The sequence below is a fragment of the Tenrec ecaudatus genome, chromosome 8 (assembly GCF_050624435.1).
Source record: "Tenrec ecaudatus isolate mTenEca1 chromosome 8, mTenEca1.hap1, whole genome shotgun sequence".
NCBI lineage: Eukaryota > Metazoa > Chordata > Mammalia > Afrosoricida > Tenrecidae > Tenrec > Tenrec ecaudatus.
In genome coordinates this window covers 102,524,512-102,540,949 of record NC_134537.1, presented here as the reverse complement: position 1 = coordinate 102,540,949, position 16,438 = coordinate 102,524,512, and the positions used below count along the sequence as shown (strand labels likewise).

The 16,438-nt window shown below is 40.2% G+C and overlaps 1 protein-coding gene across 1 annotated transcript in view; it reads left to right on the top strand.

Moving 5' to 3' along the window:
- KCNU1 (potassium calcium-activated channel subfamily U member 1) overlaps positions 1-16,438 on the top strand; it is a 225,699-nt gene that overhangs the window by 68,216 nt on the left and 141,045 nt on the right. Inside the window, exon 10 of the mRNA XM_075557227.1 lies at positions 1,213-1,323. Within this exon, the coding sequence (XP_075413342.1) occupies positions 1,213-1,323 (111 nt within the window). The remainder of the gene's footprint in view (positions 1-1,212; positions 1,324-16,438) is intronic.

Sequence of the window (16,438 nt, the reverse complement as noted above, 5' to 3'; positions counted from 1 at the left end):
CCTGTCTGCGGTAGACTCACTCGCCTGCCATTACTCCTCTGAAATAAACACCCATTGAAAACTTGATGAATCAGAGTTTTATTCCGATATACACAGGATCGCCATGAATTGGAATTAATTTGACTGCAACTAGAATAGGTCATTTATATTTGGAAATTAAACAAAAACCAATCTAGACTATAGTGTTAGGGTATTTGGTATGCGATGATCACTCACCCATTGTCATTGTGTCAATGCCGACTCACAGTGATCCTGTAGGATGGGATAGAACTTGTCAGAGAGTTTCTGAGACAGTAACTACTAAGGAGAGTAGAAAGTCTCATCTTTCTTGTGAAGAGTGTCTGGCGGTTTTGAACTGTGGACCTTTCAGATAGGCATCCGATGCATAACCACTATTAAGTCAGTCGGGTTCCTTATTTGACTGTCAGAAAATCAATGAACCATTCTGTGCCTCAGTTTTTCAATGACAAAAGGGTGCCTGAAGTATCTATCTGAGCTATAAAGCAGATCCATTCCAAAGTATATCTTTAAGTTGAATTTGTGTATAAGTTGGAACAGGTTCCTAAAGTTTTATTTACCCTTGCTCTAGTGTAATAAAAGGCTCCAAGTATTTCTAATGTTTTAAAAGCTTCCTTTGAAGGAATTGAAGGTGAATGCAATGAGAAATGTTTTAGACAAAAGGGTCGGGTCAATTGTTTCAAAGTGAGGGAAAAAGTACATAACATTAAAAAGTAGTATGAACATCTGTTTATAAATCAGATGTTCCCAACCTGGGGACTGCCTGTTTATCAAATTAGGATTGAGTGAAGAATTAAGTGAATGATACATGTGCAAGTACATTATAAAGTATAAATATCTGCATCCATAAATGTCCCACAAGCCTTGGGAACCCAGTGTAGGGTCACTATGAGTCAGATGACAGTGGATTTGTTTGTTCCTTTGTTGAGTTTCTGTAACTCTTCAATGGCATTTACTGTTGCATTCTTGAACAACTGAGTGTAATTGAAATGTCTGCAGCCATACCTATCTTGAGAGAGACTAAAGACTACAGGAATCTGGTATTTCTTTTGTACATTGAATGTTCCTAATATTTGTTACCTACATCGGAGTCACATAGATATCAATTTTGTTTACACTAATGGCTCAGCTCTAAATCTTGAAAGATAATATTTGTTCCAAAGGCAATTCACTTGACTTATTCTTACTGCCCAGGTTCATCATGGTCTGTGGAAACATCACGGTTGACAGTGTGAGTGCTTTTCTCAGCAATTTTCTCCGCTTTAAATCAACACATTACAGCACCGAGATCGTTTTTATGGGAGAGTAAGTGGTTCATGGGTTCTAAATTAATACTTGAAATATGCGAGAATATTCTACTGAAAAACTGAGTCTTGTAAGATTCATAGAAAAATTAAGAAATGGACAAAAATAAACATTCTGCCTCCTAAAAATCAACCCCTGAAAATTTTAGAGCACAAAATCATTGACACTCATATCGGGCCCTACTGAAGTGTTCTCCATGGCAATTGGGGGTAAATTTCTTATTATTGTTTATGCCCTCAGGCTTGTGCACAAACCTGGTATGCTTCATAATTATTATTCTATCCTCTCACTTTCGGTATTTGAAATATAAAGTCGAAATTGTTGCAGAAAGATTTATTGTTGATGGTATTTTGTTCTTTGCAGTTTACCTTTCCACTAGCAATTTCCAGCTCAACTATTTTGACCTGAAAGACCCATTTAAAATAAACTACTGAAAAGACCTATTTAAATAAAATTCACTGTCATTGCATTGACTTCAATTCATAGAGACCTTACAGGAGAGACTAGAACCGCCTGGGAATTTCTGAGACTGTACTGTCTGTACATGAATAGAAAGTCTCATCTTTCTCTCTTGGAGTGACCGGTCGTAGCGAACTGCTGACCTTGCACCCGAAGCTTAACTTGTTATACAACTAGGGCTCATGAAGACATATTTAGTAGGCAAACTAATTTCTAATTCTTTTATTTCACAATTTACCATTTTGACTACTCATTAGATTGAACCATGTTTATATGTATTAGCCATTCATTACCTTTTTGAAGTTCATCTTATTTGCTTGAATTCTCTTTACTATTGGGACAATCATCTGTTGCTTTATTGACTTATAAGCATTTTAATGTATTTTGATCTTAGTCTTTGTGCTATAAATATTTTTCCTCCTTGTCATTTTAATTGTGTGTGTGCATTTCTTTTAGGTAAATACAGATAAATGCATTTGATTTGCATATGCTGAATCTATCGATTCTTTCTTTTTGATTTGTTGCATTTTTGACTTCCTAGGGCTTTCTGTTCTAAAATTAAATAAATTTTTATCTAATAGTTCTGTAATTTATTATATTAATTTTAAGGGTTTTGTATGTTAGTTTTAATAAATCATTTTATTGGGGACTCTTACCACTCTTATAACACTCCATTCAGCAATTGTACCAAGCACATTTGTATACATGGGGCCATCAACATTTCCAAACATTTTCTTTCTACTTGTGAGGTGTTGGTATCAACTCCTGTTTTTTCCCTCCCCCCCCCCCCCCGCTACCATGGACAATTTAAAAATTATTTTTATTTTTCTGTTTTATACCACCTGCAGTCTCCCTTCACCCATGTTTCTGATTTGCCCCCCCTGGAGGGGGGTGGGGATACATCTATCATTATGATTGGTTCCACCTTTCTTCCCCTTCTCCCCCCACCTTTTCCCTATCCTCATGGTATCACTACTCTCATTATTGGTCCTGAGGGGTTTATCTGTCCTGGATTCTGTGTCTCTAGAGCTCTTCTCTGTACCAGTGTACATGCTCTGGTCTAGCCAGAATTGTAAGATAGGACTGGGGTCATGAGAGAGGGCATGGAGGGTTGGGTGGGAGCGGGGAAAAGCGCTAAAGAACTAGAGGAATGTTGTGTGTTTCCTCGGTGCTATACTGCACCCTGGCTGGCTTGTCTCTTCTGTGTAATCCTTCTGTTGGGGGATGTCCAATTATTGACAGATGGGCTTTGGGTCTCCATTCCAACTCCCCTCATTAGCATGAAAATGGTGGCTTCTTTGGCATCTTCTGATAACTGATCCCATTGGCACCTCATAATCACATGGGTTGGTGTGCTTCTTTCAGTGACTTTGGTTGCTTCTCTGCTAGATGGCCACTTGTTTATCCTCAAGCCTTTAAGACCCCAGACGCTCTATCATGTAGTAGCCGGGCAACATCAGCTAGCTGCACCTCATTAACTTATGCACCCCTTTTGTCTTCAGTGATTGTATCAGGAAGGTGAGCATCACAGAATGCCAACTTATTAGAACAAAGTATTCTTGCATTGAGGGAGGACTTGAGTAGAAGCCCAATGTCCATCTGCTACCTTAATACTTAATCTCTAAATATATGCACATAGAGCTATATCCCTATCGTTATATATTAATATATTTACATATGTACATGTCTATGTTTATATCTCTATAAATGTCTTTTGCCTCCTACTTCTTTCCTCTATTTCCTTTTACTTTACTCCTTTCCACTATCATGTTTGACCTCCATTCGGCTCTCTGTACTTCCTCTCAGCTACAGTGCACTTGATGGAACCCCACCAGGAATTCTATGCCCTCCTCGCCATTGATTTTAGATCTCTGATTGTTTCCTTGTCCTTGTGCTTGTTGGTGTCCCCCTTCTTTCCCCCTACCTCCTTCTCTCCCCTGACCCACAGGAACTGTCTGTTGGTCGTGTTGTTTTCTCCTCAGGCTCTTTTATCTTACATAGATAGACATGGGGGGCGGGGGGGAATGCCTATGAGTAGTTCTAGGCCTGTCTGCGGACCCTTTTGAAGGTTTTCTGATCAGGCCTGATGATATTCTTTGGCATTGATTTTTTGTGGTGTGTGGGAGGTTTTCTACCCTTGTAAAAGGTTACAGTCTCGGAAACCACCAGGACAATTCTACCTTGGTCTCTAGCTGCGGTTCTCAACCTGTGGTCATGGCCTCTTTGGGAGCCGGATGACCCTTTCACAGAGGTTGCCAGATTCATACCAGTAGCAAAATTATAGTTATGAAGTAGCGATGAAAATAATGTTATGGTTGGTGGTCACCACCACATGAGGACCTGTATTCAAGGGTCAAGGCATCAGGAAGGTTGAGAACCACTGCTCTATAGCTTCACTGTGAGTTGCAATAGCCTTGATGGCAAGGAGTTTTTGGTTTTCATTTTTTTCTGAAAGGATATAGCTTTATTTTTTCTCCAAAGGGTTGTTCAGCTATACAAATATCACTCATCAGGTAAAGCAGTATAATTTGAAATGACATTTTTTTATTGTACGCAGGAACGTATACGGAATTGGCTTAGCCTTTATTCATTTTATACTTAGGCAATTTGTACTTTTATATTATGTGTCTAACCCTCCATTAAATTGAGCTCTCTTGTGCTCTTCCCAGAGGAGCCCTGGTGGCATGGGATTCTGTCCACACAGTTAGCTGTTCAAAACCACCACCTGCTCTGCAAGAGAGAGAATTGGCTTTCTGTTACAGTAAATTCAGAGGTGCAGTTCGACCCTGTCCTAGAGGGTGTCTCTGAGTCGACATCAATTTCATGGCAGTGAGTGACATATCCTTCTGGGCTGGGAATAGATAAACCAGATAAGACGGCTGCCAGGACTTTATGGCAGTATGAAGTCTAGTATTTCTCCAGTGGAGTGATGCCGGTTTCAATTCACTGACCTTGTGATAGTACTTAGCATCTGCATCCCAACACATAAGCACTGTTCCACGAGGGCCCCTTTCTCCTAGGCTAGAAAACCAATAAATATGTTGAGTGTTTTTCATGTGCTATTGATGAGCAGAGAACAGTCCTGGTTTAGTATTTTCCCATCTCTATCTTTTCTCCAGTTTGTAGCCTAGCAACTGCCGACACTTATATTATTGTTCGAATAAATTATTTTTTTAAATGGTAAAATAATACAATGCTGGAACTAGTCATAAGAAGCTAATTATTATAAAACATCGAGACAAAGAGAAAATCATTAGATGTGTGAAAAGTGACATATTTTCCTGGTGCATCTTCATCACCTAACATAGGTAAATTTATGTACTTGCCACAGTAATGGATGATATTTTTGTTGTTGTTGCCAACTTTAAAAATAGCTTTAGTTTTAAAACATTGTCTTTTCCACTTACAATACAGTCCTGATAAAATGCAATGTGGATTTATTGACTACTTTTTCCTAGGAACATATTCTACATTCAAATACTGAGAATGCCCAGAAATTTAGCATGATAGTTTTTACTCTTTGCAACAGCTGGTCAACGTGCTACAAATTTGGGTCCTTTAATATTGGTTTTATTCTAATGTATTGGCTTCATAAAGTTCTTCAATGGTGGGTCCAGATGAGATAACACAGATGGAGAAACTCCACCACCAGGGAAGCCCTCAGGCATTCTTCCAGATGTGCCTCCAGCACTCTGGTACAACTTGGTAATGATGGACTTGCAGACTTTTCACACTCTTTCTCTTGATGTTCATATTTCTCTTTTTTTTGCATCTGATTCTAATCAAGTTGATAATTTCATTACATTTACCAAGAATCTTCTGTTTGTCTTCATCATTGAACTTGCCTTGAAACTTTTCATCTTTAATGGTTACTTTCATGCTAAATACAGAACATTCGAGTGCAATTATAGAAAACACTGTATTCTGCTGCTTCTCATCTTCACCTAGATATTCAGTTTCCTAGACCATCTGTTCAGGATCATCTATACTCAAGTGACTCTTGTCATTAGTTATGGTAACCTTGTTTTTTCCAGTACTCCTCTCCAGAGTAGAGACAGACATTGAGAATGTCCTCGGTATCAATATCAAAATTCACAACTTCAATCTGAGGAATACCACAGGGCGCAGGGTATGCTAGTGAGCTCATATGTGCCAATCAGGTTGTTATCCTTAATCATGGAAACTTCACCTACATAAATCTGACTGAGGACAGTAGGCTTGTTGCCAAAGCAGGTTGTGAAGGTGTGTGTATATATATATATATAGATAGATAGATAGATAGATAGATAGATAGATAGATAGATAGATAGATAGATATAGATGTAGATATAGATATAGATATAGATATGCAGCAGATATATATACATATATATAGATATAAATATATAGATATAGCAGGAATGGTAGTATTACTGAGGACAGTCATGACTCCACCAGCAGTTTCAGTACCAAGGGAAGAGGAGTGATATCCAAGAGGAATAAGTCTTGAACATTTTCAGAGTTGTCTCCAGATGAGTTGACTGGCAGGAAAGCGATACCATAAGCAACAGCCTCTTTTGAGTTGATGCTCATGTTTAATTGTTTTCCATTGAAGAAGCTTCTGAATCTAGGGACTATTGGTAGAACTACCCGCCGGGACAATGTCATGGATCTGTGACTTGTCTAGGTTGGCATCCCTAAAGAGTTCCTTCACAGGGTCCAGGGTGCCAAAGAAGAGGACATCAGTCAATTCTTCAAATCAAACATAGGTGATGAGGACATAGAAGTCGATTCCTTCATACAGAGATTTCATCCCAATACTGGCCTGGGTGTTTGAAAAGAGAGTGTGCTTTGCATGTTCACATGCAGTGCATAGGTGGAAGACAGCTCTCTTGTTATCAGTGATATCTTTTTATGCTTGTGCTTGACCTCTGCAATAAAATGTTTGACCATTCGATTGTCAAAGTCTTTTCCAGTGGGTGTCTGCAGCTATAGATTTTACCTAAAAAAATGCCAACATCAATTGTGAGGATTGACACTTCAAAAACATCAGTTCCTAAGTCAAAGATCAGCATGTTTCTTTCAGCACCAGCCTTTCTGTCTAAGCTATAAGCAATAGCAGCAGCAGCTGTCTCACTGATGATTCTAAACACATTGATGTAGGCAATAATTTCAGGACCTTTGGTAGCCTACAACTTAGAGTTATTAAAGTAGGTTGGTACAGTGACAACAGCATTGGTAACAGTCTTCCCAAGGTAGGCTTCTGCAATTAGCTCCATATTTGTCAGCACCACGGAAGACAGCTTCTCTGGATAGAAGCTCTGTCCATTATCCATGGACCTTGGGTTTGCCTGCATCATTCACCATCATGAAGAGTCAGTGTTCTGTATCAGACTTGACAAAAGCAGCATCCTCAAATGTTCTTCAATCAGATGTTTGGCATAAAAAAATAATGTTTGTGGGATTCATAGCCACTTGATTATTTGCTGCATCACCAATCAATCATTTGGTATCCATAAAGTTAACATATCTTAAGGTGGTTTGGTTACCTCGATCATTTGTAATTATGTCCCCTCTTCCCTGCTGGAAAAAAACTATGTAGGCACAGGTAGTGCAAAGATCCATGCCAACTGCAGATCCCATAGACGTGGTTGTTCAGTGCAGGTCTTGAATGGGTGATGTAAGAAATGCAGATGGCAGTGGTGCAAATATTGGATATATTTCATGTAGTAATTTAATTCAGTCTTAACATATTTGTCTTTAATTGTCTTGGTTGATTTATATTTTGGCAATTATTAATATGCTTAGTTCTTTTACTGGGAGAAGGCTCACAGTTTCACACTTCTCCAGTTCCCAGTTCTTGTCCCACTTGCAAGAAAGATTTCAGGCAAGTGACAACATTCCAACCAGAGTCAGAGGAAATAGTTGGACAGAAACAATGTGTTTATTGAATGGGATACTTGGGGAATGAAATCCAAAGGGTCATTTGCTAGTCTAAATGGCTGGGCAGATTGAATGTAAAACCAAACCTTATAGTCTCCTGTTGGTGAACGTCCCGTAATCAGCTGGCTTTCTGGAGGGTGCTTTGCCATTGGCTGGTGCGTAGAGAACCTCCTCTGCTCCTGTCACTCCAGACTATGCTATGCCCTTCCTTCAGACCCCAAATCCCAAAGTGTATTCAGTCATTGCGGGATTAGTATGCATATCTTGTCTTTCTTTCTTTCTGGACCCAATCTTTTCACTCTCTCTAATCCCTTCCATTGATAGGGAAATGTGTCTTATTTACCCTTGATCTTCCTTTGTGTTAGAAAGGTATGGGAGTGTGGTGAGGGGAAGAGGCAGGGAAGTAACGTGTCCTCACCTCTACTTTGTGTCACAATTCCTGCCATCACCAACTCTTGTCCCTTTGCCAGCCTCTATCTGACAGTTCTATTTTCTGTCAACTGAGTTCATTAGTTCACTTTTATTATTTTTGTTGTTGTTTTGCTAAAAATACTTTATTACTTTAAAATTACTTTAGCATGTTCCTTTTCAATTTAGAAAGTTATATCATTCAACATACTCACATTATCTAAACTTTCAATTTGTCTATTAGAGATACAGTTTTCTTTTTTTTATTTTGTTATTTTTTATTTATTTAGATCATTTTATTGGGGGCTCATACAATTTTTATCACAATCTATACATCCATCCATTGTGTATATTTGTTGCCATCATCATTATCAAAATATTTGCCTTCCACTTGAGCCCTTAGTATCGACCAGATCCTCAATTTTCCCCCTCCCTATCCACTCTCCCCTCCCTCATGAACCCTTCATAATTCATAAATTATTATTATTTTGTCATAGGTTACACTGTCTGACATCTCCCCCTGCCCTTTTCTCTGCTGTCCATCCCCCAGGAAGGAGGCTATACTTAGATCCTTGTAATAGGTTGCCCTTTCTAACCCAATTTCCTCTACCCTCCAGGCATCGTCACACTCACCACTGGTCCTGAAGGAATCATCTGTCCTGGATTCCCTGTGTTTCCAATTGCTATCTATATCAATGTATATCTTCTGGTCTAGCCAGATTTGTAAGGTAGAATTGAGATCATGATATTGCCGAGGGGGTTGGGGGGGGGTATTTAAGAACTAGGGGGAAGTTATATGTTTCATTGTTACTACCCTGCAACCTGAATGGTTCATCTCCTCCCCACAATCCTTCAGTAAGGGGGTGTCCAGTTGGCTACCAATGGACTTTGAGTCTCCACTCTGCACTAACCCTCTTTTACAATGATATGATATTTTGTTCTTTGATGCTTGATACCTGATCCCTTTGAAAGTTTGTGGTCACACAGGTTGGTGTGCTTCTTCCATGTGGACTTTGTTGCTTCTGAGCTAGATCGCCGCTTGTTTATCTTCAAGCCTTTAAGACTTCAGTTGCTATATCTTTTGATAGCTGGACACCATCAGCTTTCTTCACCATATTTGCTTATGCACACATTTGTCTTTAGCAATCGTGTCAGGAAGGGGTGCATCATGGAATGGCAATTTAGTAGAACAATGTGTTCTTGCATTGAGTAAGAACTTGAGTGGAGGCTCAATGTACATCTGCTGCCTTAATACTAAACCTATAAATATATGCATGTAGATCTACCCTACCTTACTATATAAACATATTTAAATCTCTATAAATACCTTTTGTCACCTAGTTCTTTCCTCTGTTTCCTTTTTCTTTCCATTGCCCCACTATCATGCTCAGCCTTCATTTGGGTTTCAGCAGTTTCTCTCAGTTACATTCCCCTTGCTGAATCCCTACCAGGCCTCTCACATCCTCCCGGCCACTAAGTTTGGATTGTATGTTACTCCCCTGTCCCTAGGTTGGTCAGCACCACCTCCTTACCCCTACCTTCCCCTCTCCCATGTCCCCCTGGAACCATTGGTCCCGTTGTTTTCTTCTCCAGACCATTCATCCAGCCTATCTTGTCTAAATAGAGCTTTAGAGATAATAATATGCACCAAAAATCAAGCCATAGCAAGATAGGCAAAAATGAGAACACAGCAATGACAACAAAAAAGAAAACCAATGACCCATAAATGAATAAATTAATAAAGAGAAAAAAATTTTAAAAGAAAGAAAAACCTGTAAATAGATCAAGGTCTGATTTTTGATCTCTAGGCGTGTCCTTCAGTCAGGTCAGATGGGATGCCACTCTCTGGCCCCAGAGTCTGTCCTTTGTACTCCCTTGGGGCTCCCTGCTCTCCTCCAACGGTTGTTCTGCCACAGGCATTTAGTGGTTTGTCTCAGTGTTGTGGGGTCTGTCCAGGCCAGTCCCGGCACTGAGTCTCCACTGTTGTCCCCCTTAGGGCCCTGGGCCAGCAAGGGATGGAATGTCTCATGGTGGAATCAGCCATACGGTCCACTCTATGTATTGGCTGTTCAGAGTGGGGTTATCGTCCTCCAGGCCTGGTGGGCTAGGATATGCTCCACTCTCTCTTCCTCCCCCTTCATTTGCTCCCGTGTGTTCTGATCAGACAAGCCGTTCTCCCCAAGCTGCATCTTCAGTGCCATCATATATAGTGAATTCTTCTGGGGGCGGGGGAGTTGCCCATATAACTGGTATGGGGGCCGAGCCCTCATGACCCTCCACTGACTTCCCACTCTTTGCCGATACTCTGCATTTGTCTGGCACTGGCTTAAAGTCTGGTCACTCTTGCCCTGTGGAGACACAAACAATGCCGTCACCTTAGGTGGGTCAGTGCCCTATTTCTTCCATACATCTTTTTTTTTAACTTTCTTCCCCCCTCCCTTTTTAGTTGGCTACCATATGTACCCCTGGATTTGGTCTGGTCCCTGCCATACTACCTGCACCTCACCCCTGGGGTGTTTGTATACAGTAGTTTTTTTCTTAGATCATATGATAGCTCAATTTCCATCTGTTTTAGATGTCACCAAATCAATTTCCATAATGGTTGTACATACCTACAGGTCCACTAGAAGTAGATGAGAGTTCCTATCTCACCACAGCCCTTCCAACACTTGTTACTTTCTGATCTTTTAAATTGGGCTACCTTTGAGGGTGTTGGGTGGTATCTCATAGTTGTTTTTATTTGCATTTCTCTTATGACTAATGATCGGAACTTTTTCTCATATGTTTATTGGCCATTCGGATTTCTGTCCCTGTGAAACTTCTGTTCAGGTCATTTGCCCACGCACCTCCTCAGTGGGCAATTAGTTTTTCTCTTATTATAAGCTTGCAAAGTACTGTAGATTTTAGTAATAAGGCTTTTGCCCGATGTGTCATTGCTAAAGATGTTTTCCCAGTTCGTGGGTTCTCTTATTCACCTCTTGGTGAATTCTTTCGATGTACACAGGTATCTTGTCTTCAGTATATCCCACTGGTCTATTGGTGACTCCTCTGTATTTGTATCATTTCTCTATTTCTGATAGCCTACGTATTCCCTGTGCCAAGGTTCTCAGGTTTGTCCCAATTCCCTCATTAATGGCCCTAAATGTTTGGGGTTTTATCTCAAGTTCTGTGATCCACCTTGAGTTTATTCTTGTGCATGGAGTGAGGTAAGGGTCTTGTTTCATTTTTCTACAGGTAGATATCCATTTTTTCCAGCACCATTTATTGAAGATGGCATCTGCTTCTTTTTAAATATTTTTTGGGACCTTGTCAAAAATCAGTTGCCAATATGCTGATGTTTTTATTTCTGGGTTTTCAGCTGCTTTCCATTGTTCTGAATATCAGTTGTTGTATCAGTACCACAATGTTTTGACTACTGTGGCCACATAGTACGTGCTAAAGTCAGGTAGAGCAAGCCCTCCCACACTGTCCTTCTTCTTGAGTAGTTCTCTGTTAATTCTGGGCTTCTTCCCCCTCCATATGAAATTGGTAATCAGTTTTTCCAATTCTTTGAAGAAGGACGATGGTATTTGTATCGGGATAGCATTGGACTTATATAGTGTCATGGGCAGAACTGACATCTTTCCTATATTGAGTCTGCCAATGCACGAGTGTGGGATATTCTTCCATTTGTTCAGGTCACTCTTGATTTCTGGTAGTACTGTTTCATAATTTTCCTCATTGTTTTAGTCAGGTATATCCCTAGGTATTTCAATTTATTCTTGGCTATTGTAAAGAGTACCACCCTTTTAATCATTTCTTCTCTGGTCTTGTCTGGTGTGTAGAGCAGTCCAAAAGACTTCTGTTTGTTGATTTTATATCCTGCCATTCTGCCATATTCCTCTATTGCTTCCAACACTCTGCTTATGGAGTTTAAGGGATCATTGATGTATAGAATCATATCGCCTGTGAATAATGGTAATTTTGCCTCTCCTTCCCCAGATGAATACCTTTAATATATTTCCTTTGACTTTTGTTGGTAGCTAGCACCCCCAGTACCATTTTAAATAGGAGTGGGGACAAGGCCATCCTTGTCTGGTACCATTTTTCAGTGGAATTGGTTTCATCTTTTCTCTGTTAACTACCATGTTGGCTGTTGGGTGGTCATATATGGCTTGTGTAATGTTGGGGAATTTTCCTTCTATTCCTATCTTCTTGAGTATCTTAAACAGGAATGCATGTTGGATGTTGTCGAATGCTTGTTCCGCATCTATCAATATTGTCATTTGGTTCTTATCATTTTTCCTGCCAATGTAGTGAATAACAGTGATGGTCTTTCGTATGTGGAACTATCCCTGCATCCCTGGAATAAATCCCATTTGGTCACAGTGAATTATTTTTTAATATGCTTTTATATTCTATTGGTCAGTACTTTGTTAAGGATTTTTGCATCAATGTTCATTAGGGATATTAGTTCTTTATTCTTGGCCTATCATTTCCTGATTTAGGTATCAGAGTTATACTAGCTTCATAGAAAGAGTTTGGGAGTTTTCCATCTTTTTCTATGTTCTGGAAGAGTTTGTATAGGATTGGTGTCAGTTCTTCCCTGAATGCTTGGAAGAATTCTCCTGTGAAACCATCTGGCCTGGGGGAATTTTTGTTGGCAATCCCTTGATTACCTTATCTATCTCTTCCATTGCTATGTGTCTTTGAGGTTCTTGACATCCATCTGGGATAATCTAGAGAGGGATTGTGTTTCCAAATATTTGTCCATGTCTTGCAAATTGTTGAATTCATTATAGTGTAGACTTTAATCGTACTGTGTAATTATCCTTTTATTAGGGTCCATTGTACTGTTCCCTGTTTCATCTCTCATCCTTGCAAATGTCGTTTGTTCCTTCCTTTCTTTGGTTAGGTTTGCCAATGGCCTATCAATTGTTAATTCTTTCAAAGAACCAACTTTTAGCGGCATTAAATTTTCCCATAGTTTTCTTGTTTTCCCTGTCCTGTATCTTGGCTCTGATTTTTATTATATCTATACTCTTGCTATTAGTAGGGTTGTTCTGTTGACTCTGCTCTAATTGGTGTACGTTTTGTGCCAGCATATCATCCACGAGTCTCTCCTCTTTTTTAATGTGTGCATTTATTGCTATCAGCCTTCCTCTGATAAATGTCTTTGCTGAATATCGCCGATTTTGGTACGTTGTATTTTCGTTCTTATTGGTTTCTATAAACTTCCTGATTTCATCACTGATCTGGGCCAATACCCACTCATTTTTCAACAGGATATTGTTCATCCTCCAATTGTTTTCCCTTGTTTTCTTCACCACCCTTTTTGTTAATTTCCACCAAATGACACAGTGATCAGAGAGAGATGTCTGTATAACTTCTTTGCTTGAATTTACTCAAGTTCAATTTGTGTCCCAGCATGTGGTCCATTTTCAATATGTGCCATATGGGCTTGAAAAGAAAGTAAATCTGTGTCAATGTGGGTGGAAAGCTCTGAAAATATCTATCAAGTCAAGTTGTCCAATTGTGTTATTAAGATCTGTAGCTTCCTTGTTGAGTTTCTTTCATAATGATCTGTCTTTTTCAGAGTGGTGTATTAAAGTCATCAACTATAATTGTTGAGTCTTTGATCGCTTTTTTCATCTTTTGGAGTGTTTGACTTATACATTTCGCAGGTCTAACATTAGGTGCATATATGTTTATTATGCTCACTGGTTCTTGGTATATTGTTCTCTTGTTAGGGCATGAATCTTGAGGTAAAATTGGTCAGATATTAAGATCACTACCCCTGCTTTTTTTTGCATTGCCATTTGCTTGGTGTTTTTTTCCTCCAGCCTTTAATTCTGAACCTGTATTTGTCTGCAAGCTTGAGATGATTCTTGTGGAGGCAGCAAATCAATGTGTTTTGTTTTCTGAACCAGTCTGTTAGCCTCTGCCTTTTAATGCTTGAGTTCAGGCCATTAATATTCAGTGTTATTTTATCTATCTGTGGACTCTGTGCTGTTATCTTTTGCCTGTGGTGTTATCTTTTACCTTTTGTGTTGGATATTTTCCTATCTACCTATCTTGTCTGCTGTGGAGTTCTATATGATGATCTCTTATTTGCCCTCAGTGAGTGTTGATCTTCTGCCCACACTTGATCGGCAAGGATTTTTGTAGGGCTTTGTTTCTTTTTATGTATTATTTGAAGATGCCCTTGTCTGGGAAGACTCTTTCTTCTCCATCTATCTTCATAGATAATTTGGCTGGGTACAGTATTCTTGGGTTTGTGTTGTTTTCCTTCAATTTTTGGAATATGTTACTCCATTCCCTCATCTTCTTCATTGTTTCCACTGATAGGTCTGAACATACTCTTATTTGGTAACTTTATACGTGACTGCTTGCTTTTATCTAGCTTTTTTTATGATGTTCTCTTTTTCCTCAGAGTTGCTTTTATGATGTTCTCTTTTTCCTCAGAGTTGAATAAATTGACAATTATGTGTCTTGGTGACTACTTCTTGGGATTCAATCTGGCTGGTGTTCTTTCAGCCTCGTGAATGGTTGCCTGGTTTTCATTTATTAAGAACTGGTTGCTGTTTATGTGTTATTTTAGAGGAGCCTGGAGCCATTTTCCTGAGTCAAAGAGGACTGGGCTCTCTCTTGGGGAATTTGCCTGAGTGCTTCTACAAACTACCTGCCAGTAGCTGTACTGAGGTATCTGGCTATCGCTATACCTTCCTGTGGATTCACTCTTATCCTAGCCATCCAGTATTCCGTTATTTGGAATTTGAGTTGGATATTCCTCTCATGTGACACTGGTTGGGTTGTTGAGGACCCATGCGGGCATTGCTTCCCTGGCCAATCTCTAAGTATGCTTCACAGTTCTTGGAGCACCTTGGCATGCCTGTGGTGTTTTCCTCTGCAACTGGAGCACTGAGGAGGGAGCTTAGGTATAACTTCCTTGGTGTCGAGCTCTGTAGCTGGCAGGGAGAATTACCATAGACAGAGAGATTGCCTTGGAGATTGGGTGGATGTTCCCACAGTATTGTGGAGCCCCACTAGTGGTGGTCAGGCATTTCCCCCAGTCACTTGTATGGCCTTGGGTTTAGGCTGGAGATGCCCCCACTATTTACAGAGGAGAATCCCCTGCTGCTTGATGTTTTTTGGAAGAAGACCAGCATGCTTTCCCTAGCTGCTTTCAAAGCCAATAAATGCTGGTAGGAGCTCCCCCAGTTGGGCCTTCAGAGTTGCCCTAGGCAGAAGGGAGTGGCCTGGAGGCTGCTCGTGGCTTGTGACAGGAAAGAGAGTGAAAGGAAAAGAAAAAGAGAGAAAGAAAAAAACAAAGCAGCAATGCCAAGCAAACTATTACCCACTCACACACACACAACTAAAATGCTCAGAGTGAATAAATGTGAAAACAGTAAAAAAAAAAAAAAGTGGGGGGAGAGGGGGGAAGAAAGAAAGAAATGAAACCACAAAAAAGAACTGAATCTGCTGAGACTGTGGTAGGAAAGAGAGTAGAGCTGGGAGAAGAGGAGAAAAGCAGAAAAAGGAAAGAAGAACAAAAGAAAGTAAAGGAGAGAGAATTTTAAAAACAAAGAGCTAGCTTACCCCATGCTGTGCTGTGTGAAGCACTCTCTTAGGGGTCAGGCGGCCCACTGGGTGGGCAGAGTTGCCCTAGGCAGAGGGTAAGTGTCTTAGAACCAGCAGTGGCATGTGAAAGGAGAGAGGGAGAAGAGAGAAGCATACAAGCTAAGAGAGGAGTGAAGAGAACAAAGAAAGAGAGAGGAAAGAAAGAAAAAGAGAATAAATAGAAATAAAGGGGAAAAAGTCAACTGTGTTCACTAAGATTGGCTGCGATAATAAAGAGGGAAGAGAGAGAAGGAAGAAATAAAGAATAAAGGGATAGCTAAACTCTGATTGCTTGAATGTGGGGCTAGAGGGGTTTAGACCCTGCCCCACAATGGCAGGTCGTTGTGTCCTTTTAATGCTGGGACCCAGTGGTGCTGGGAAAAATTGCCCTAGTTGACAAGATCATCTTAGAGGTCCGATGGAGGCTTCCTCAGCAGCACAATGTGGTGTAGATGCCTGTCACAGCTTCCTTGTGTGATGTACAGCATTCCCACAGAGGACAGGCTGGAGTACCCCCTGCTATTTGGATGGATTTTCCCTAGGTGGAGGGTAGTGACCTGGAAGCCAGTAGTGGTGCATTATAGGAAAGAGTGAGAGAGAAGAGGAGAAAGACGGAAAAAGGGAAAAACAGAGGGTAAAAGAAGAGAGGGAAAAAAATCCAACACAAACCTGAGCTCGTTGAGACTGCAGCGGGGAAGAGAAGGGCGAGTGAATAAAGAAAGAAGAA